The 23284-nt window shown below is 47.2% G+C and overlaps 1 protein-coding gene across 4 annotated transcripts in view; it reads left to right on the top strand.

Moving 5' to 3' along the window:
- Window positions 1-23284, top strand: part of INSR (insulin receptor) — a 119448-nt gene that overhangs the window by 80339 nt on the left and 15825 nt on the right. For 2 of the 4 annotated variants that reach the window (XM_045548421.1, XM_045548431.1), the window contains exons 4-13: window positions 2591-2739; window positions 3987-4131; window positions 5358-5572; window positions 7292-7418; window positions 8026-8276; window positions 9729-9896; window positions 13222-13423; window positions 15791-15826; window positions 20138-20415; window positions 20893-21032. In XM_045548421.1, the coding sequence (XP_045404377.1) occupies window positions 2591-2739; window positions 3987-4131; window positions 5358-5572; window positions 7292-7418; window positions 8026-8276; window positions 9729-9896; window positions 13222-13423; window positions 15791-15826; window positions 20138-20415; window positions 20893-21032 (1711 nt within the window). The remainder of the gene's footprint in view (window positions 1-2590; window positions 2740-3986; window positions 4132-5357; window positions 5573-7291; window positions 7419-8025; window positions 8277-9728; window positions 9897-13221; window positions 13424-15790; window positions 15827-20137; window positions 20416-20892; window positions 21033-23284) is intronic. The other 2 variants (XM_045548440.1, XM_045548449.1) reach the window with 1 other exon arrangement.

Raw genomic sequence — 23284 nt, forward strand, 5'->3', positions numbered from 1 at the left:
TAGAAGCTACAAAAAACTGTGGCCATTTCTGATTTCTCAGTGGGAAAGTAGATTATCTGTTTTGTTCACATATGTGTACTTGCAGCTGAGAACAGGAGTTGGCAAAGGTCCAGAGAGTAAATATTTTCAGCTCTGAAGGCCATATGGTCTCTGTTACAGCTACTAACTCTGCCTTTGTAGTGTGAAAGCAGGGCTAGGTGATACAGTAACCAATGGATGTGGCCGTGTTCCAATATAACATTATTTGCAAAAAACAGGTGGCCAGCTGGATTTGGCCCATGGGCTGTGGTTTGCCAACCCCTGCCTTAGAGTGTCACCTGCCACATAAGTATAGAGCCAATAAAAGAACCCAAACATTTGGTCACTCTTTTGTTTCCACCCCAGCTGTTCTGACACTAACTGTGTGGCGTGCAACACCATTCCAACACTAACCACCTGGAGCCGGCTTTAAACTCTTCAAGTTCAAGGCTCAGTTCCCCAAAAGACTTCCCGAACTTCAGACACCAGCTGCACTTTGGGAATTCCCTGGTCACCCACACTTCTGATTGACTGGCTATAAATTTGGGGGTTCCCACAAAACCCTTTGGGTTTGATAATTAACTAGAACAACTCACAGAGCTGAAATAAACCTCCCATACTTACAGTTATAGTTTTATTATAAAAGATACACATAGAGTGAGGTCTGGGAGAGTCCTAGACACCAAGTTTCCATATTCTGTCCTTGTGGATCAGGGCACATCACCTTCTTGGCACGCGATGTGTTCACCAACTGGGAAGCACACCACTGAGCTTCAGTGTGCAAAGTTTTTACTGGGGTCTCATTCTTTAGGTGTGATTGTTTGAATCATTGGCCATGCGATTGCCCCAACCCCTGTCCCCTCCCTGGGGGTCAGGTGGCTGGAAGCCCCAATCCTGTCATCCCATGGTTGGACTTTCTGCTGACCAACTCCCATCCTAAAGTGACCGAGGGCCCATCACAAGTCACCTCCACATTCCCATCACTCCTAACAGGCATTCCTATCTCTCAGAAAATTCTGAGGGTTTTGGAAGCTTTGTGCCAAGAACTGAGATAAAGACCAAATACATTCTTTATTGTACCATGATTCTAAAAATCATTCTGAAGAATTGGATGCACAGGGGTGTATGGAAATAACAACAGTAGCAACAATGACACCACTCATAAAAATGATCATAGCAAGGAATAGCAATTGTTTTCTATGTGCTTTATGTGGTGTGTATCAGTCCTCGTCACAACCTGTGGACTTGATAGTGTCATTATCTCCATTTTACAGATGAGGAAACTGAGACTGTCATAGGTGGGAATCTTGTGGTTTCATGTGGCAGAACCCCAACTCAAACTGTCTTAAGTAAGATTAAAGGAGTTTAGTGGTGCCCAAAACCAAAAAGTTGAGGGGACTGCTTCAGGTATGGGTGTATCCAGGAGCTCTAGTAATATACATGATCAGTCTCTTTCCATCCTTTGGCTTTATTTTGCTTCTCTGTTGGTTATAGTCTCAGGCAGGTTCCCCCTCACCCCTCACCCCTGCCAGCAAGATGGCAACACTCTCTTATATACTCTGGAAGGAAGACAATTTCTCCTTCTAGGAGATTGTGACAAAACCCTTACTGCACTGACTTGGGTTGTGCAGCCACCTCTGAACCCTCAGCAAGGGATAGAAGATGCTGCTCGTGGCTTGGATCCTGTGCCTCACCTGGACCTAGAAGGGCTTTGCCAGAGAAGAACTGACCTCAGAGACCCCATGTTGGGGAGCGCTGGTTCCCAAATTCACAGGAGGTTGTGAATTTGAGGACACCAGGCTGTAGGTGGGCAAAGCCAAAAGCTGCCCAAGTCACCTTCCTGTCAAATGTGGGGTCACGTTGCAGCAAACCCCACTCAGAACAACAAACATCCTGTCTCCTTGGAGCAGTGGGCTAAATCCCGCCACACTGGGTTAACAGCATCAATTCTGCCACTTTGGCACCGGTGGTGTGAGTCCCATGTCAGGCCCGTCATCTCAATGTCACGGCATAATTCCCATCACCATGGTAACACCACGAGTCCCATCGCTTCGGTGTAATGCACAGGGTAGACTGTGGTCCTGTCTCCATGGGATGTGGTGTGAGTCCCATCACCTTGGGGTACGACAGGAGTCTTGTCCTGTCACTCTGGGGGAAAATGTGAGGACCTCCACCATGGAGTAATGGAATAAGTCTCTCGCTTTGGGCAGTGGCTCTTCTCTGTGGTCAGTTTGCTGTCTTCCCTCCCCAGGGACATTCGGCCATGTCCAGGGACATTTTTGGTTGTCACAACTTGGGAGAAGGGATGCTACTGGCATGTAATGGGTGGAGCCTGGGGATTTGGCTCAACATCCTACAATGGACAGGATGACTCACCTCCTACCCCACCACAGGGAATTATCTGGCCCCAAATGTCAACAGTGTTGAGGTCAGGAAACCCTGCCTTAGGTTAACGGCATAAGTCTGTCACTTGGAACCCCACGTAGCGACGTCGTGTGCTATCTGCTGCGTGGAAGGGACCCTGTGTGCCCTGACCCCTCACTCTCTCTCTCTTTCTTTGCTCCATCCTCAGCTTGGTGTGCACACCATGCCTGGGCCCCTGTCCCAAGGTCTGCCACATTCTCGAAGGTGAGAAGACCATCGACTCAGTGACATCTGCCCAGGAGCTCCGAGGATGCACCGTTGTCAACGGGAGTCTTATCATCAACATCCGAGGGGGCAGTGAGTGCTCTGGGTTGCAGGGAGGGTGTCCTGCCAGGCGCCATGTCCCTGTGAGCTGTGACCTCACCCCAGGCTCTAGTCCATCAGTCAGTGGCTCTCCCATTAGTAGAGACTCTCATTTTCCAAGTGGGAGATTGGGGGCATTAGCAATCTGCATTTGGGGGAGACGGTGGATAGGATCTCACTCTGTCACCCAGGCTACTGGAGTGCAGTGGTGTGATCATAGCTCACTGCAACCTCCTGGGCTCAAGCAATTCTCCTGCCTCAGCCTCCTGAGTAGCTGGGACTACAGGTGCACGCCCCCATGCCTGGCTAAGTTTTTAATTTTTTTGGTAGAGACAGGGAGGGTTTCACCATGTTGCCCAGGCTGACCTCAAACTCCTGGCCTCAAGCAATCCTCCCGCCTCGGCCTCCCAAACCGCTGGGATTACAGGCGTGAGCCACCGCACTCAGCCGGCGTTTTTAACGATCAAGCCACATGCCCTATAGCAGGTCTGCAGACCATGTTTCCTGAAATACCAACTCAGGCAAAAAAGGCATTCCTTTGTTTATTTATTCGGCAAACATTCATTGAATACATGCAGTGAACAAGGCAAAGTCCTTGCCATGATGGATCTTGCAAAAAAAACCCAAATCAGTGCATAACCTAAGGTCAGGGGGTGGCCCATGCTCAGAGAAAAGCGCAGCAGAGGAGTGGGGGAAGGGGGAATCAGCAACTTTTTCCTATAAAGGGGTCACAGAATGAATAGTCAGCTTTGCAGGCTGGACAATCTCTGTAGCAACTAATTGGCTCTGCTGTTGTAGCATGAAAATGGCCATAGACACGTGTCAACCAAGGGATGTGGCTCCATTCCAATAAAACTTTATTGACAAAACAAGTGGGATTTGGCCACTGGGCTGCAGTTTGCCAACCTCTGAAATACAGAATAAAAGGGGTTGCTGTTTTAGAGATGTTTCTACGTGTGGGGAAGGATGGGTTGAGATAGTGATGGAATAAGCCAAAGAAATACATGGAGGAATAATATTCTGGGCAAAAGAGGCAGCCAGTGCAAAGGTCCTGAGGCAGGTGTCTGCTTGGCGTGTTTAAAGAATGGTGAAGACTTCATATTGTGTTCTCACCACGAAGGGTTTTGGGCAGAGTATGTTGAAATTGTTGACAGTCTATAGGTCATCTCCTCACCACGGAAAATTATGGGAAGATTAAATATTCCTCTAGAAACTCACTGCATGTTCTCTCCTTTCCTTAGACAACCTAGCAGCTGAATTAGAAGCCAACCTCGGCCTCATTGAGGAAATTTCAGGGTATCTAAAAATCCGTCGATCCTACGCGCTGGTGTCACTTTCCTTCTTCCGGAAGTTACGTCTGATTCGAGGAGAGACCTTGGAAATGGGGTACGTGGGCCCAATTCTGTGTCTGTGGCCCGAGCACTAACTAGGAAGCTTGTGAATTAGAAAAACCTGGGGTTTTTTGGGTTTTCTTTAAACAAACAAAAAAACATCATTAGGAGAAAGTTCCCAGCAAAACCTTGGGAGAGAGGAACTTGTGTTGGAATATGTGCCTAAAGGTCTATCCAGCCAAAAAATCATAAAAGCTGTTCTGTGGTCATTCTTGAGAAACTGAAGGGGGAACAGCCCAAACTTTGTGCCCAGCCTCTGAGGGTGCTGGCTGGAATTTGCTCAGTAGGGTGTCCTGCCATCCAGGCTGCCTTGTGAGGGGGGTATTACACGTATGAAATGGAGCTTCCCTTCTTGTCTCTGTTGTCTATCCTCATTTCTTGGATCCCTTCCTCTCGAGGTCCCACTGACTCTGTTTCAGTTGGTAAAACAGCAAAAATGCAGACTAGCTGTGCTTGACGCAGATAGAAATTATAATAATTTGTGGGCAAAAAGTCTGAGAAAGGCCATTCAGCGAAGCTCTCAAAGACCCAGGTTCTTGCTGACTTGTTGCTCTGCATGGTCACAAGATGGCTGCCTCACCCCAACCCTCACATCAGTAGAACAGGCAGGAAATAGAGAAAGGGACAAAAGCTGCTTTGTAGCCACATGATACATGACTAGTGGCTTCTGTATTGAACAACACAGGTCTAGATTCTTCCCTTTTCCCATTCATTATGTGCCAGTGGCCCACTAATTATTCTAAAGCACAGGTCTAATCAAGTCACTGAGCTGATATAAAACCTTCAGTGACTTCCTTCTGCCTACCAAGGAGGGGCACACCTTCCTGGTCTTGGTCTGACATGCAGTATACTAGAGGGTTTGGTCCATTGCAGTTCTCTAGCTATTTTCTGTCACCTGTCGGCCAAAGCAGGTTACTTTGCTCTTCCATTGGGCCCAGCTCAGGTGCCTCTGTGTCTTCAGTCATTCCCCTCTGCAAAAACCCATTTCTCAATCCATCACAGTCTTACCACTGCCCTTTAATACTAAGCTCACTTTCCCAGCCATGAAAACTTCCCATCACCTCCATTCAAAAAAATATTTATTGAGTATGTACCAAGCAAGTGGTTAGGTCTGGGCATGTAGCCCCAGACAAGACTGACTCCAGGCATGGCCCTACCACCTTGGAGTTGGAGAAGACCAGTGGTTGAATGCTTAGGGGATGTGTGTGTCTGTTTCCGCAGGAGCTACTCCTTCTACGCTTTGGACAACCAGAACTTAAGGCAGCTCTGGGACTGGAGCAAACACAACCTCACCATCACTCAGGGCAAGCTGTTCTTCCACTATAATCCCAAACTCTGTTTGTCAGAAATTCACAAGATGGAAGAAGTCTCAGGAACCAAGGGGCGCCAGGAGAGGAATGACATCGCCCTGAAGACCAATGGGGACCAGGCATCCTGTAAGTGGTCCCACCCTGGGGCTCCCGGTTTACACTTCAGAAAACATAACCACCCTCCTTCATCTGCCCCACTGGCCCCCAGGGGCATGTCACTGCCCCCTAGTGAGATACAATGACTCATTGCATGATAGGCTTTCTTATTGAGGACAGGTTTTGAAACATCTTATGGCTATGTTTATGGCACCAAATACAGTGCCTGGTACTGGAGGATGCCACATGAACGTGACATGAATGAATGAGTGAATGAGTGACGCCTCCTTGTAGATAGTTTAGGCTCAGTGCTGATGCCTAGGAGTTCCAAGTTGAGTAAAATGTCTGTGTCAGTCCACATCTGGCAAGCAAATACCAAGTCGGAGTTGGAAGCGCAAAAAATGTATCCAGGGCTGGGCGCTATGGCTCATGTCTGTAATCCCAGCACTTCGGGAAACCAAGGCCAGAGGATCACTTGAGGCTAGGAGTTCAAGACCAGCCTGGCTGAGAGCGAGACCCCTGTCTCTACTAAAAATAGAAAAATTAGCCACGTGTAGTGGTACGCGCCTGTAGTTCCAGCTACTCAGGAGGCTGAGGCAGGAGGATGGCTTGAGCCCAGGAGATTGAGGTTGCTGTGCGCTATCATGATGCCACTGTACTCTAGCCTGGGTGACAGAGCGAGACTATCTGAAAAAAAAAAAGTATGGAGGGGAATGCACTAAAAAAGAGAGGGAGAGCCTTCTGATAAGTGTGAGTCTGACTGCTGTGAACACAGAGGCGGAAGGAAAGAGGATAGGACAGCATTGCATCCATGAGCGTCTTGGCCAAGCCCAGAGGGAGCTCAAGGCAACAGTTGTCCTGAATTGGATAAGAACGGCCAGCCACCCCCCGCCCAGCTCAGTCATGGTTGGGGGCCGTCCAAGGAAAGCCAGGCTCTGGCTTGAAAGTTATAGCAGGTCCCGCAGTTTCTACGGTGGGAGACTGTCTGCTGACTGCACTCCCCTAACACATTCTGAGCAGTGAGCTTCCTAGGGCTTCGGTGACACCCTTCTGGGGGGTGAGTTCCTTATGGCAAAATGTAGTGCAAGGAGGGAGCAAGGTTGGGTGTTTAGTTTAGGAGAGGGTTTGCAGCCTAGGCAGAAGCAATGATTCAGATGTGTCTCTCTAAACTGTAATGATGCGCAGGCTGTCTAAACTCATTCGGCCTGTATTTATTTACACTGGGGTTGCATCTTCTGCAACCCCATATGAACCTTGCAAGTAAGTCCACGTGCAACATACACTTGTATCAGGAAGAACGTGACTCTTGCAAATCCCTTCTCCTGGTAACCATGGGCCAGTTGTCCTCACTGACTGTGAGTCCAAGCTCCTACCGCTGGATGCATGACAGCCACTAAGTCCAGAGACAAGGTGTCGGGGCAAGGAATGCAACTTTATTCGGAGAGTGGTGCGTGGTACGAGCTTGGACTTGGTTTCATCGCGTGGGCACAGACTGCTGTGACTCAGCTGCGTCCCTGGCAGGGTAACTGGCTTGTGTGCAGGGCCGAGGTGCATATCTGGTTCTTGCTTTTGAATCTTCCCCCCATGCACACTCAGAAAGAGCAGACCTATTAAAGAAATAGCAGACCAATCTCTCCCTTCCCACAGTCCCTGAAGGGAGTATGGGGTGATGCACTTTGGCCTGAAACTGACTATTTGATACCGATGTTGACTGGTTTTTTTTTTTTTTATCTTTTTTAACTTTTCTAGGTGAAAATGAATTACTTAAATTTTCTTACATTCGGACATCTTTTGACAAGATCTTGCTGAAATGGGAGCCATACTGGCCCCCCGACTTCCGAGACCTCTTGGGCTTCATGCTGTTCTACAAAGAGGCGTAAGTAGAAGAGAGAAGGTTGGGGAAATGGTGTAGAGATGACGGCCAGATGGCTTGGCGCTTGCTGCATGAGTGCTCACACCTTCCCCTTTGGGTTCCTTTCTGTCTCCTTCCTACTCCTACTTCCATGCCTGCCACGGGTTCCTTTTTATGATCTCACCAGTTGATGGTGTGCACAGGCAGTGACGTCCACTTTTGTCAAAAGCCTGAAACGAGGCCGGGGGCGGTGGCTCACGCCTGTAATCCCAGCACTTGGGGAGGCTGAGGCAGGAGGATCGCTTGAGGCCAGGAGTTCCAGAGCTGCCTGAGCAGGAGCAAGACCCTATCTCTACAAAAAGAAAAATTAGTGGAGTGTGGTAGCTGCACCTGTAGTCCCAGCTACTTGGGAGGCCAAGGCAGGAGGATCACCTGAGCCCAGGAGTTCGATGCTGCAGTGAGCTATGATGACACCACTGCACTCCAGACTGGGAGACAGAGTGAGACCCTATCTCAAGAAAAAAAAAAAAATGCAACCCTATAGGATGTAACTTCCCCGGGGCCCAACTGCACAGTGCTCTGGGTGATAGGCACGTAAGGGTAACTGCTTTCTCCTGTTTTGTCTTGAAAGCCCTTATCAGAATGTGACAGAGTTCGATGGGCAGGATGCGTGTGGCTCCAACAGCTGGACAGTAGTGGACGTTGACCCGCCCCTAAGGTCCAATGACCCCAAGCTGCAGAACCACCCTGGGTGGCTGATGCGTGGTCTCAAGCCCTGGACTCAGTATGCCATCTTTGTCAAGACCTTGGTCACCTTCTCGGATGAACGCCGGACTTACGGGGCCAAGAGCGACATCATTTATGTCCAGACAAATGCCACCAGTGAGTGTGTCTTATGACTTTGAATTTGCCTGTGCATTGGACATCTTGCCTCAATAGGCTGACTCAGCAAATTGTAGGAAATGCTTTGTTGCATGATTATTTATTGGCTTTTAAAGGAGCTGGGTATTGGGCCAGGCAAGGTGGCTCATGCTTGTAATCCCAGCACTCTGGGAGGCTGAGGTGGGAGGATTGTTTGAGGTCAGGAGTTGGAGGCTGCAGTGAGCTCTAATGACACCATTGCACTCTAGCTCAGGGTGACAGAGTGAGACTCTGTCTTAAAAAAAACCCAAAAAACAAAAAACAAAAACAATTAGCTGAGTATTGAGGCTTATATTTTCAGAAGATGAGGAAGTTCCCAACAAGGCACTTGAGGAGAATATATATATTTTTTCATCCTATTATGAAAAAATGTTCAGATATTTCACAACATAGAAAGAAGAACAACCCCATGCAACCCCCTCCAGCGTCAACCTTTGGCCATTTTAGTTTCATTTCTACTCTCCTTCCATCTTCCTACTTAATGTTACTTTTCTTTGGTTTTTGGCTGGAGTGTTTCATCACAATTTAATTATATTTTTGTGAAACCTAAGTCCTTCTCCCAGAGCAATAGTTTTCAAGTGGGGGGTGGAGTTGGCAATGACCAGAGACATTTTTGGTCGCAGCTGGGGAGACGGGACTCCTGGCATTTAGCGAAAGAGAGCCAGGGACTCTGATCCGTGTCCTGCAGAGCACAGGACACCCCCTTCCCATGACAAAGAATTATCCAGCCCCAAATGTCAAGAGTGCTGAGGATGAGAAACCCTGTCTTGTAGGACGGAGTCTAAACTTTATGAATCGGCCCTACCTCCTTCACCTGGCACCCTCTTAGCTGCACCAAAAGACATATAGCTCCCAGAAACTTCCAGCTTCCAGGTCTTTGGTACCTCCACGCCCTCCCCAGCTCCCTCGGCCACCTACTTTCTTGAGGGGCAGGTTTTGTGGCACCCAAAGATGGTGCGTTTGGGGGAGTGTCAGATGCCAGCTTGATGACACAATCCGACAGTTTCACGTTTGCCCCGTGACCGGGCTCATGGCGGGGAAATGTTAATCAGGAAACGTGTGTTTAAGGGTCTCTGCCTGCTATCTTCTCCCTCCCCAGTAGCATCTTCCAGTGCCTGGAGCAGAGAGAGCTTGGCACCTCACCGGGGCTCGGTCAGTGTGCGTGGCATAAACGGATGAATGAATGGTCACCTGATGGGTGGTGTGAATGGACCGAAATTTGGAAACCCGTGCCCCGACTGGGTGACCGTCCCCTGCGTCTTCGCCAGTTTTCTACGATGTTAGATAACGCCGCAGTGAACATCTTCGTGATTTCTTCCAACGTGTGTGTGTGTGTGTGTGTGTGTGTGTCCTCCCTTCTCACGTCCACCCAACTCTTCCTCATGGCGGCCCTGTTTCCTTTTTCCTTTGCAGACCCATCCGTCCCCCTGGACCCGATCTCGGTTTCTAATTCCTCGTCCCAGATTCTTCTGAAGTGGAAGCCCCCCTCCGACCCCAACGGCAACATCACGCACTACCTGGTTTTCTGGGAGAGGCAGGCAGAGGACAGCGAGCTGTTCCAGCTGGATTATTGCCTCAAAGGTGAGCAGTGGGATTTGCACGCACGTCGGATCCACCTTGCTCCGTTTCTGGGCAGGCGGCTCTCACTTCCCGTTTCTCAGTGCCTGTACATACATGCGCACACACACTCCGTTCCGTCTCATACGAAAACACGCACACACATTTTGAAAAGCTGCTACACAAGTACGCACTCCAACGGTGCATGTCCAAGCCAGATCTTTCTCAATTTCTTATATCTTGGCACCATTTCCCTCTGGAATTTTCTTCTCTTCCCTCTCCTTCCTCCTCCCCTCCCTGTCTTCCTCCTCCACTTCCTCCTCCTCCCCTGCTCATACCAACCAGGATGCAGCCATGTTAACCCACGAAAGACTCTTCTGTGCAAAGCTAGAGACACACCCGTCACATTGAGAGGTTACAGACAGAGTCGGGAAAGGACTGTGGCCCTACTGAGACCCTTTAGTCCTAAGGGTTGGAGGCAGCAAGGAGCAATCATTCCCTCTCCCCCTTCTGAACTTTCAATTAAAATTTTATACTAATGACAATTTTTTTAAAAGTCTTTATCTTGTTTACACAATGGGCTTCCATCCACCTGAAGGAAAATGGAAAAATAGTTGAAGTCCCAAACTAGTGCATATACATTAAAGTTAATTTAAAACAGGGTTTTTAAAAACAAAGCAAAACAAAAAAATAAGGGGGCTGAATGCGGTTGGCTCACGCCTGCTTTGGGAGGCAGGGACGAGAGGATCACTTGAGGCCAGGAGTTCGAGACCAGCCTGGGCAACATAGCAAGATCCCATCTCTACAAAAAGTAAAAAAAGAATTCGCAGAGGGTAGTGGTGTGCATATGTAGTCCCAGCTACTTGGGAGGCTGAGGCAGTAGGATCGCTTGAGCCCAGGAGTTGGAGGCTGCTGTGAGCTATGATGACACCACTGCACCCCAGCCTGGGTGACAGAGCGAGACACTGTCTCAAATAAAAAAACAAAACACATTCTCCCTGTACTCCCACCAAACCAGAGAAGCAGCAGTCACTATTTTCCCCTTTAGTTTTGGTTTGTTTGTTTGTCTTGATTTTATTTTCTCGAGATATTTTCAGTTAGTGATAATATCCTTAGCCCATGACCTTGGAGGAGAAGGCCAGGGGGTGTCACTGGGCGTGGCATGGCGTGGCAGAGGCCCAGAGCCCGAGGTCTGCTCTTGGCTCGGCCCCTGACCTGCGGTAGGGTTTTGGCCAAGTCCCCAAGCAAGTCACCGTCTACCTCCTTTTTGGGAGAAGGGGCGGGAGGACAGATGATCTCCAGGAGCCGTCCCAGCTCTAAGATCATGTGCTATATGTATGCCTGTGACATCATCCCCGCCCGAGCTGCGGGTTGCGAACGTGATTTATCTCCTTGGATGCTTTATATAACTCCGGGGCGAGTCCAGGCGTCGGCTCTGCTGCAAGCTGTTGGCCCTGCCTTCGAGTAACCAAAACCACCAGCTAGCGCAGCCACGGGCAACGTCAGTCAAAGCTTTCTTTTCCTTTTTGTTCTGAAAGTCTAAATCTCTGATTACCACCAGACTCTTTAAACATGGTTTTATTTGCAATGATCATAAAGTTTATATAATTAAAAGTAAACTTACTAAGGACAAACACTCCGTGATTCCACTCATAGGAGGTCCCTAGAGGTGTCAGATTCGCAGAGACAGAGAGTAGAATGGTGGGTGCCAGGGGCTGGGGAGGGGGCGGGGAGTGAGTGTTTCATGGGGACAGAGCTTCAGTTTGGGAAGATGAGAAAGTTCTGGAGGTGGAGGGTGGTGATGGTTGCGCAGCACTGTGAATGTGCAGAGTGCCATAGAATGGCACACTTAGAAACAGTTAAAATAATAAATTTTATGGGACGTGTATTTTACCACAATAAAAAAAAAGCATGCACACTAGGGATAGTAATAGGATGTGACTACTGGTCATGGTTAGTAACCTTATTTATTTTGTGTGTGTGTATTAAATTGTGGTAAAATACACGTCCCATAAAATTTATTATTTTAACACTTGCTGTCCCATGGCATGATGAGCATTCCCGTTGCTGTGCAACCATTACCACCCTCCAGAACTTTCTCATCTTCCCAAACTGACACTCTGTCCCCATGAAACACTCACTCCTGCCCCCTCCCCAGCCCCTGGCACCCACCATTCTACTCTCTGTCTCTGAATCTGACAACTCTCGGGACCTCATTATATTCTGCTTTCACAGTCTCAGAAAAACCATGGGGCTCCGTGTTTCACTCAGTGGATGCTATAAAGAGGATGCAGTATGACACCTCTGCCTTATCAAACATCTTTCTCTCTAGAAAAATGTCCAGAGCCCCCCTTCCTAAGGCAATCGTACATTTTTCCTCCATCTGTAATGTAACTAGCTCCTCTCGAAGTTAACCCAGCCAGATTACCCTATTAATAAATCTAAGAAGCATTTTCTGAAGTCCCTTTAGGCTTTCAAAGCTGTATAAATACTTGGGCTTCCGAGTGGGTACTTACTATTCACTTGAAGGTACTTGATACATTTGCTAAGAGCTGATTGTCTACACCCAAGGCATTAAAGGGAGGGGAAAATGGCATTTCCTTTGCTTGGTAGACACTAGCAGATGCCAGACACCCGGCAGGCTGGCGGCAGGCGGGGGTGAATTGGAGGGGGCTGTCGTGGGCTCTGCCCATACAGAGTCATGTCCCTCCTCACTGCTGTGCGAGAGGCGTGGCTGGGCTCACCCCATGCGTGGGTCACGGGAGCCCCCGGGATTTGCCCTCAGGAGTCAAGACACAGCCAGCCTCGGTACTTTCAAGAGTTTTGTATTTTTAGGACTGCTACCTTGGAAAGGTAGTGGAATTTTTTTACTTTTTCCTCTTTCTTTTTTCCATTTTTATATTCCCTTTTCTATGCATATTTGATAAGTTCCTTTTTCAATCTCCTCCCATGTCTTTAGTTCAGAATTTTTCTGCACAGGCACTGTTGTTATCTGGGGCTGTGTTGTTCCCTGGGACACGGGCCATCCTGTGCACTGTAGGGTGCTGAGTGGAGTCTCTGGTCTGCTTGGAGCACCCCTGGTCAGTCCTGACAACCACAGATGTGTCCGGATGTTGCCCAATGTCCCTGGCAGGCAGCAAAAGGGGAACAAAATTGCTCCTGGGTGAAAACCACTCACTAATCAAGTGTCATTTCTGGATTCACGCATGGACCCCTTAGAATTCCGAGTGGAACTTGGATCCAGGCTCTGCCTCAGCCCAGTCCCTCCGAGAAGGCTCCCTTCTGCTCCCCCCATATGTGTGTGTGTTGCCAAAAATAACTTGCGTCCCTTTTCTCTGCTCTCCTCTAGGGCTGAAGCTGCCCTCTCGGACGTGGTCTCCCCCGTTTGAGTCTGAGGACTCTCAGAAACACAACCAGAGCGAGTACGAGGACGCGGCCGGCGAGTGCTGCACCTGCCCGAAGACGGACTCTCAGATCCTGAAGGAGCTGGAGGAGTCCTCGTTCAGGAAGACGTTCGAGGATTACCTGCACAACGTGGTTTTCGTCCCCAGGTCAGGACTTGACGTGGCCCCAGGCTGTCCGAGTGGGCATCCATTGGCTTGGTGTTGGGGGATCAGTGTTGAAGGACCAAGGTGAAGGATGCAGGGTGACTCAGAGCCCACGGGAGGGTGGGCAGAGTCTGAGTGCCCGAGCGCAGCCCTCTGCAGGGTGGAGGAAGAGATCTTGCAATTTCCACGGGAACCTTAGCAGGAACTGCAAATAATCACAGAAAAAGGGAAAACTTTACAAAACTCAGCATTTGTCTTTCTTATCTCTCCCAAACTGGGGCTCCGAGTTCTGAAACAAATGCCATCAGGTTATTAAGACAAATCCTGACAAATGCCTTTCTGGCATCCCATGCTTGATTTATCACTGAGTCTTAACCTCACCATATTCTCTTATTTTTTTTTTTTTATTTGTGTAACCTTCTCCTCCTTCTGGAACTTTCCACAGCATTGTCTAAAACCCAGAGGCATCTCCTATTTAAACAGATTGAATTTCCTTTAGTGAGTGAAGGTTCTTGATCAGTACATCTGATTTACTGAGAGAATTTGCAGTAAAAATTACTCTAGACTTTATTTTTTATTTTTTAGAGACAGGGTCTCTCTCTGTCACCCAGGCTGGAGTGCAATGCTGTTGTCATAGCTCAGTGAGCCTCCAACTCCTGGGCTCAAGCGATCCTCCTCCCTCAGCCTCCTGAGTAGCTCATACTACAGGTGCAACCACCACATCTGGCTAATGAAAAAAAAAATTTTTTTTAGAGGTGGGGTCTTGCTATGTTGCCCAGCCTGGCCTCGAACTCCTGGCCTCAGGTGATCCTCCTGCCTCAGCTTCCCAAAGTGCTGGGATGACAGGCGTGAACCACTGTGCCTGACCACTCTAGACTTTTTAATCTATCTTTACCTTTCCTGCAAGCAAAGACAGTTAGGTAAAAGGCACTTTCCTATGACCATGCGTCACTATTTTTTTTTAAGCCTAATTAGTGCTAAAAACAGGAAGAGACATTTACAAATACAGGTTAGACGGGTTCTTCCCATGCACATTTCTCTGCTTTAGTGCCCAAGAGGCAGAAGAGCAAAGCAGATCATGGCGGGGATTCTCGAGACTGACCACCTGGGTCCCTGCCATTCTGTGTACCAGCGTGGGGAGGTCACTTCACCACTCCCTGTGCCTCAGTTTCCCCATCTGTAAAATGGCCATAATCATTGCTATCTTTTAGGGCTGTGAGATTAAATGAGTCACACAGGGATCTTCAACCTCCACACTGTCGACATTTGGAACCAGACCATTCTGTGGTGGGGGCTGTCTGGGCACTGTAGGGTGCTTAGCAGTGTCCCTGGACTTCCCCCATTTGATACCAATGGCTCCTCTTCCACACTCCACCCCAGTCATAACAACCAAAAATACTTCAGGAATTGCCAAATGGCCCTGGGACATCGGCTTTGAGTGTGTATCGATGTGCCCGTAGCTGGGCCCCTCCCCCCCACCTTTGTCTGCCTTCCCCTAGAACTTGGGTGGGTGGCCACCCAGAGATGTCTGATACTATCATGCGTTTCCAGAGTGGATGGAAACCGCAGATAGAGCAAGGTTCTAAAATGTGTCTGTTGAAATATCCCCCAACGCTACCCATCTGAGTAGACTTTATCCCAGAACCATCAATATGTAATGTTTCTTTTGCTTGTTTCTTTCTTTCTTGCATTTTTCCCCTGTGACCCTGAGTCCAAAAGAGCGTTCAATGGTACAGCCCAGGCATCGAAGCAGTTACTGTTTTACCCGTTTTAAAAACAAAATACTTGGGGGAATGGCTGAGTTAGTTGTGATGTCTCAATGTAGTGAAATTAAAGCAGAGTGCAGTGGCTCATGCCTGTAATCCCAACACTTCGGGAGGTCCAAGTGGGTGGATCATTTGAGGTCAGGAGTTTGAGACCAGCCTGGGCAACATAGCGAGACCCCATCTCTACAAAAAAATAGAAAAATTAGCCAGGTGTGGTGGCACGTGCCTGTAGTCCCAGCTACTTGGGGGGCTGAGGTGGGAGGATCACTTAAGCCTAGGAGTTGGAGCCTGCAGTGAGCTATGATGATGCCACGGCACTCCAGCCTGGGCGACACAGCAAGATCCTGTCTCAAAAAAAAACAAAAAGTAGTCAAATTTGACATCCCAGGGGAACCCCAGCAGGTCAAGTCACTGGGGATTGACTTTCTCCCATTATTCCCCCCTCCTTTTGCTGGAATTCCCTGCACCTGCAGGGGAAGGTATAGTTCACAGTCAAAGGCAGGGCACTTGCTTGGACAGAACGTGGCCTCCAGGGTGTCAGAGTCAAACAGTCTGTCTATCGAAGTTCTGTCTGTCCTCAAAGCGATTGGTTTTCTTTTCACAGAAAAACCTCTCCAGGCACTGGTGCTGAGGATCCTAGGTACGACTTCACCTGTGTGGCCCCTGGTGGCTGCTCGGTGTAGGGCAGAGGGCACGCTGTGCGCCTTGGAGATCACAGGGGTTTCTGTGGCTTGTTGCATGTGACAGGCGTCTGCGCTGGGAAACAGATGCTTCATAAATTCACAAATTAAATGTCTTTCACTCTGAAATGGGATCTGGGCATGAATTGGGGGGAAAAATCTTAACTAACACACTCTTCCTAAAACACAGAATCATAGGAGTACTTCCCGGGGCACCTCCTTCCTGTCTTCTGTTTGTCCCAATCACTGTTCACCGTCCACTCCCTGAACTTCCATCCACACGTGCTGCCTGCACCTGAGGCACACCTAGGAGTCTGAGCTCCGTGACGCAGGGGTGTCCCACCCCAGCATGTCCCCCTACTCTATGGGGGAAGATTGATCTGGAAGCACAACATGTTTTTATTCGGGGAGACACGGCCTAAGCAAAGAGGAATACCATGTCACTCACTGAATTCCACCGAGGAGAGAGGAGAGTCAGGGACAGTTGCCTTCAACTTGCATCTTACAGAACGAAGGGGGCGGGGACCCCCCAGACCACAGAACAAGCAGGGAAGAACTTGGTGGAAAGGCCAGGAGATGGGACGAATCGTGGTGGGCCCTTGGGAAGAAGCGGAGGTGAGGTTGGAAAGGAGAGGTTAGGGCCACGTTGAGGGATTTTCTTCTGTTTAACAGAGCGTTTATTTTTTCCAGGCACCTGTGTGGCCAGAGCTGCCCTCTAGTGGCCGTTGGGAATATACTCTGTAGTAAAAGAAAGGGCTGGAAATTTATGGTCTTTGGTACAAACCGGGATTTCTCAATCTGTCTTTTGGATAATTTGGGGATGGATCCTTCTCAGGGGTGGGGACCATCCTGTGCCCTGTAGGATGCTAAGCAGCGTACCTGGCCTCCACTCACTCGACGTCAGTATCATACCTGCCCCCCAAAGTAGTGATAGCCAGAAATATCTCTAGACAGTGCCAAATGTCCCCCTGGGGTTGGGGGCAGATGTAACCCTGGTGGAGATCACCAGTCTAGTGTGGGATTGTTGGATAATAAAATGCTGCCTATGGGCCGGGTGTGGTGACTCACACCTGTAATCCTAGCACTCTGGGAGGCCAAGGAAGGAGGATCACTTGAGGTCAGGAGTTCGAGACCAGCCTCAGCAAGAGCGAGACCCTGTCCCTACTAAAAATAGAAAGAAAATAGCTGGGCAACTAAAAATAGAAAAAATTAGCCTGACATGGTGGTGCATGCCTGTAGTTTGAGTTCCCAGGAGTTCGAGGCTGCAGTGAGCGATGATGATGCTATTGCACTCCAGCCTGGGCAACAGAGCAAGACTGTCCCACAAAAAAAAAAAATTGCTTCCTATGTAGGGAGTGGAAGCTTCAGTTGGCAGGAAAGACCCTGTCCTAAGGGTCTTTCATTACCACTTTAGCGTCTTTGGGGATATAATTCTTTGTGTATATATAACTATTTGGCCTATTTGATGAGGCTGTTTTATGTCTCTGGTCATTCAGTTACCAATTTCTCTTGAGTTATTTATGAGGCTCCAATATCTTGGTTATTTTTTTGCAACACCCTTTGTGCCTGTACAGAAATGTTCCAAAGCCTGCAGTATGGATATATCGTTGGCTTGAGAACTGGGGGAGCTGTTTTCTTTTCCATCCAAGAAGGTTGTTGGTCTTTTAACACAAAAACAGATCACAAGGAAAATCTTATTAACTGCCTCTCACCAAAGTAGATTTGTTTTCTGACCACAAATTGTCTGATGACAATGCAATAATAAAAACAAAAAGTTAAACTTCAGAAGTTTGAACAGAAAACTCTACTTCTTGGTGGTTAAAAAGTCAATCACTTCGATATCTATTAGGTCAAAGAAGAAATGAAAACTTCCTATTGAAATCCCTTTGGAAAATAATGAAAATGTGAAATGTGACTATCATATACCTTAACTTGTAGAATGTTGCCAAAGCTGGGCTTTGATGAAAAATAATGAACTTTAATGGTTTCATAAACTAAGAGAAATACTCTAAAATGTCAAAATATAAAAGTATTCAAGAGGGAGAGGAAAATTGACAATAGCAAAGCCTTTGGTAAATGTAACCTAAGGGAAAAAACACAAAAAACTAGAAGGAGAGAAGATAATATAAAACTAGAGCTAAACTGATTCAAAAAGAAGCAGAAAAATTATGCAATTTCAAAACTTTGGATAAAGATATGTATCAGTTAATTTCCTCGATACAGTCTTCAGGCCGAGAGAGTTTTATAGATGAGTTCTTTCACACCCTGAAAGAGCCACTGTTTACTCTAATATAGAAACTGTTCCAGGGTGTAGAAGTCTATGAAAATCATCCCAGTTCATTTTATGAAACTAACATAACACCCTTAGTAGAACCTGACGAATATACTACACTGAAAAAAAAATAAATAGGCCAAGCAAATACGTGATTTTATATTCAACTGTTTCAGATAAAACACTACACTAGCAATATTGTTTATGTCCAAAATGCAAGAGTGGTTTAAGATCATAAGATCTGATAATATCATCTACTTCATCAAGAGGCACAATAAAGAAAATCATATCATTAATACAATAACGTTAATTAAACATTCCTAACTTAGAGAAAGGAGGGAAAAAGAGGCCTCTTATAAAAGTAGGAATAGAATACTTCTTCCACAAGATAAATATTCCCTGGATTAAGCCAACAGCCAAGCTAGCATCATTCTTAAAATAATTCTTAGAGTTAGGAACAAAACAAGGATGCCTAATCTCATCATTACTAATTAACGTTTCTCTGGGCAACTACCCAATGCAATAAGACATGAAACAGATTAGAATTGTGAAGAATGGAATGTGGCAAGTCATTGGTATTTGCAGATGGTCTAGTGCAAAGGTAGGCAAACTATGGCCCATGGGCCAGCTGCCTGTTCTTGTAAATGAATTTTTATGGGAATACAACCATACTCATTTGTCTACATATTATCTATGGCTGCTTTAAGCTACAATGGCAGAGTCGAGTAGTTACGACAGAGGTCGCATGGCCTGCAAAACCCCAAATATTTACTATCTAGCCTTTTATGGGAAAAATGTGCTAACCCCTTTGCCAGTCTGTTTAAGACTAGCTTCTGTATTAAGAAGCTTAAAGGGTTTTCTCTCTCCTTGAACTGAGTGATATCTTCTTCTAGAAATCTACTCTAGGGAACTTAATAAGGCATTCAGACAAACAATCAAAGCAATTATTTATAATAGCAAACAAAATTGGGAATACCATATTTAAAAAAAAATAGGAGATGGCTGAGTGCATGACAGCTCACACAATACATGGAATATTTTACAGTGATGAAGTATTTTCCAAGTTTTCCACAGGGAGCACATGCTTCTTTGTCATTGAGCAGGGGAAAAAAACCCTAACATTAAAAAAGAAAAAAAAAAAGCTCAAATCCTGTCCTACTTAAGCCATTAGGTTGTAAGGAAAATATTTAACGAATACATCCAATATAACAAGTGAGCAAAGTGGGTTATAAAATGGGCTCCATCCTCATCTACACCCACACATAATATTTATGGAGAAAAAAATTGCCCAAAGGAAGCAATGGCAGGTGGAATTATAAGTCATTTACATTTTCTTTTTTATACTTTTTGTTTGTATTTTAAAATGTTTTGGGCCATCTACATTTATTTCTTAATGTACCTTTTGAAAAGGTGGGGAGAAGTGTGCCGATTGCATAGACGGTTCTTGGAGGTGCCCTTTACTTACCTGAATGATGAGATTCCTTTGCCAAGAATTCAAGCTTCGTTACTCAAATGACACGGGTGCCCTAAGCAGTCACAGAGATGAGAAGATCCATTTCTTCCTGTTTAAACTGGTGATGTCAGTCCGTAGCCTGGACCACTGGGCCAACGCCATTTGGCAGGGCTTCCTGAAAAGCTAGACTCTTACATGCTTTTGGCGTCTTATTTTTAACACTGACCCTGGGTGGCCTATTCATCCGCAAAATGAAAATCTGAAATCAAGCATGTTGAGGGGCAATATCGGGGTGTGTCTTGGAATCATCCATCCCTCACAGGGTGGGCCTGACTTTATCTTTGAGATGCTTATGAAAGGCATCTTGAAAGCTGCTCTGGGTGGTAATTCCTGGCAATCTGCATTTTAATCCATGTGCCTCCCTCCACCCCACCGCTCCCTGCACCCCGATCTTTCTTTTTAATTAGGCCTTTCATTCTCTAGCATCATTGTTATTTTTAAGATGATGATGGTGTGATCATGCGTGTCCTGTTGTCGTCCTTCCAGGCCATCTCGGAAACGCAGGTCTCTTGGCGAAATCGGGAACGTGACAGTGGCCGCCGTGCCCACCGTCCCAAGTTTCCCCAACATCTCCTCAACTAGCGTGCCCACGAGCCCAGAGGAGCAACGGCCCTTCGAGAAAGTGGTGAACAAGGAGTCACTGGTCATCTCTGGCCTGCGGCACTTCACGGGCTATCGCATCGAGCTGCAAGCTTGCAACCAAGATGCCCCCGAGGAACGGTGCAGCGTGGCAGCCTATGTCAGCGCCAGGACCATGCCTGAAGGTGGGGCTACTCCCCCCTACCGGTGTCTGCGCTAAATGGGGTGGAAGTCCCAGGCTGCCCAAGGACAAACCCTTCACCCCACAGGCATTGTGTATTATATGTGTACTTCACCTTATTTGCTTTTATTATTATTCTATCTTTTTTCTTTTGGACACAGGGTCTTGCTTTGTTGCCCAGGCTGGAGTGCAGTGGCATGATCAAAGCTGCCTGGCTAATTTTTAAATTTTTTGTAGAGATGGGGTCTTGCTATGTTGCCCAGGCTGGTCTTGAACCTCTGGGCTCAAGCCATCCTCCCACCTCGGCCTCCCAAAGTGCTGGGATTGCAGGCGTGAGCCACTCACTGCACATGGCCATTTCAATATCACATAGGCTGTGGGAAAATTACATAAGCAGCTCAAGGTCACTCAGCTGGTAGGTGGTAGAAGTGGGATCTGATCCAAGACTTACATGCCTGCCTCTAACTTCTGCTCCATACAGCCAAGGCTGATGATATCGTAGGCCCTGTGACCCATGAAATCTTCGAGAACAACGTTGTTCACTTGATGTGGCAGGAGCCAAAGGAACCCAACGGTCTGATCGTGCTGTATGAAGTGAGTTATCGGCGATATGGAGATGAGGTAAGGACCTGGATGCTAGGGCACACGCCTTTGGAGTTGCCCTTGTACCTCCTTCCTCTGCTTAACTTCTGACCCAAATGCTTCTCTCATTAGATGCTGTGTTGTTGGGACTTAAAGCCTTGATACACGGCCTTCCAGGGAGATAGGTTTGAAATGCCAGCCTGCAAACTGATTTCTTTGCTCAGATTCCTACATTGCTTTTCAGTTGTGTCCTCCACGTGGGATGATGGCTGCTTCCGTCTGTGTCCCTCTTGCCACCACGGCAGACTCATTTTGCTTTAGAGGGAGTTATCGGAATCTGGGAATGAATCACTTAAAACCTTAATAAGTGACTTTTGGTTGGGCGCCTCCCTTTAGTCCCAGAGCCTCGCAAGTTGGTGGGCAAATGCAGAGATGCACGAGAGATAGAATCCAAGACAAAGAACTAGGACAGCAGCTAAGCTGTCCTCAGAGATCACTGTTCACCTCGTGCACACTGAGCACTTGACACACGGTATCTCGTTTATCCCATTTTATCACATCGCAGACGTTATGAGAGGCCCCATTATTTTTATAGAAAGAAAAAGTCACTTCATTCTCATTGCTCACAAGATGCCTTCTGATTTCAGGAATGTCAAAAGGCAAAAGTGATATACTTCTTGGGACTGAGGAAGTACAATAAATCCTCAGCATATCCCAGTGAGCTGGGTACTGAGGCTTCCAGAGTTGAAATCAAGGTCTGCAAGAATAGAGAGTCAGGATTCAAACCTGAGACTGATATTCTTCTAATCCAGGGGGGTTGGCTGGCAATTTTTTTTTCTGTAAAGGGCCAGATGGTCTCTGTTGCAACTGCTCCACTCTGCCACGGTACCAAGAAAGCAGCCATGGATGGTGCGTAAACAAATGGGTGTGCTCGTGTGCCAATAAAACTTTATTTACAAAAGCAAGTGGTGGGCTGGGGTTAGCCTGTAGGCCAGAGTTTGCCAAGAACCAACAGGGGTTTTAGCAACACCGTCTGATTTCCTGGAACTTTGGGAGAGAGACCTGCTATAACCAGGTGCACCTCCCTTGAGGGTCCCCTCCTGGGATCACATCAACTCTTGCCACCCAAATATTTGACTATGACAATGATTTAGAACTGGGATCATCACACTATGGCCTGTGGGCCAAGTCTGGCTCACAGCTTGTTCTTCTAATAGCCTGCAGAGAGTTGTTATAAAGAAGAACATGCAATAGAGACTCTATGTGGCCCTTCCCAGAAAAAGTAAATTTTAGAAAATAGAAATGTCCTTAATGAAATTGTCACTATCTGCCTATCTGGGGGTCCTGTTTGCTAAATAAATGGACTAGCTATACGCCTTTTTTTAAACATCCATTTTATAAATAAAATGCCTTGCCCTATAGAGCTCAGTTTTTAATTTGCATAAACATGCTTTTGCATATAATTCATGTTCATGTGTTGCTCTCTCCTGCCTAATGATGTGTCTGTCTGTGAAGTGCTATGTCACTGTGGTCTAGATTTGCATTTTTGTCCTGGCTCCTTTGAGGCTGAGTTTTGTGCCCTTCCCAGGAGGACCTAGACCCTTTAGCTTCAGGCCTTGGAGCTGGGGTGGGCTTGAAGGTGGGATGTGACAGTCACTGAAGTAAGAGGAGTAGCTTCCAAAGGAAGTTGAGGGCATTGTTGGCAGCAAAAAGAATACGGATTCTGTGGAGTGTGTAATTATGAGTTTCTACTGCAGAAACTCCTTGATTTTATTTCTGCAGCTATGACCAACTTGTCCCCATTTGCCTGGAATTTTCTGGTTGTGAGCACCAAAATCCCACATTCCTGGGACCCCTTAGTTTTGGCTAAACCTGGAAAACTGATAACTCTATTGGCATCGGACCTAACCTTAACCCTAACTTCTCCCAACTTCTCCCCGCTGCCTTTAACTGGCCTGTGTGTCTCCTATTCCTGGGGCCCAAGGGTTGCTGGTAGGAATCTTCAGCAGCCTCTGCCCCAGACAGCACAGCCTCAATCCCAGACAGACCGGCTCTGTTTGCCCTCGAGGGAAGCAACGATGTGGCAGAAAATTAGGAGAAAGTGAGAGGTTACAATCACCTTCTTCAAAACCTTTCACAGATACTTATTTTAACTATTTCCAACATTTTCCTTAATCGCCTAGCATCACTTTGACTAAGAAAAAAACAACATCAAACTTTCATTTTACATACACAATTTGGACTGTCGGAGTATAATTTGACCACATTTATAACATTCTCTCCGGCATTTG

This window comes from Lemur catta, chromosome 1 (genome assembly GCF_020740605.2).
Source record: "Lemur catta isolate mLemCat1 chromosome 1, mLemCat1.pri, whole genome shotgun sequence".
In the NCBI taxonomy this organism is placed as follows: Eukaryota; Metazoa; Chordata; class Mammalia; order Primates; family Lemuridae; genus Lemur; species Lemur catta.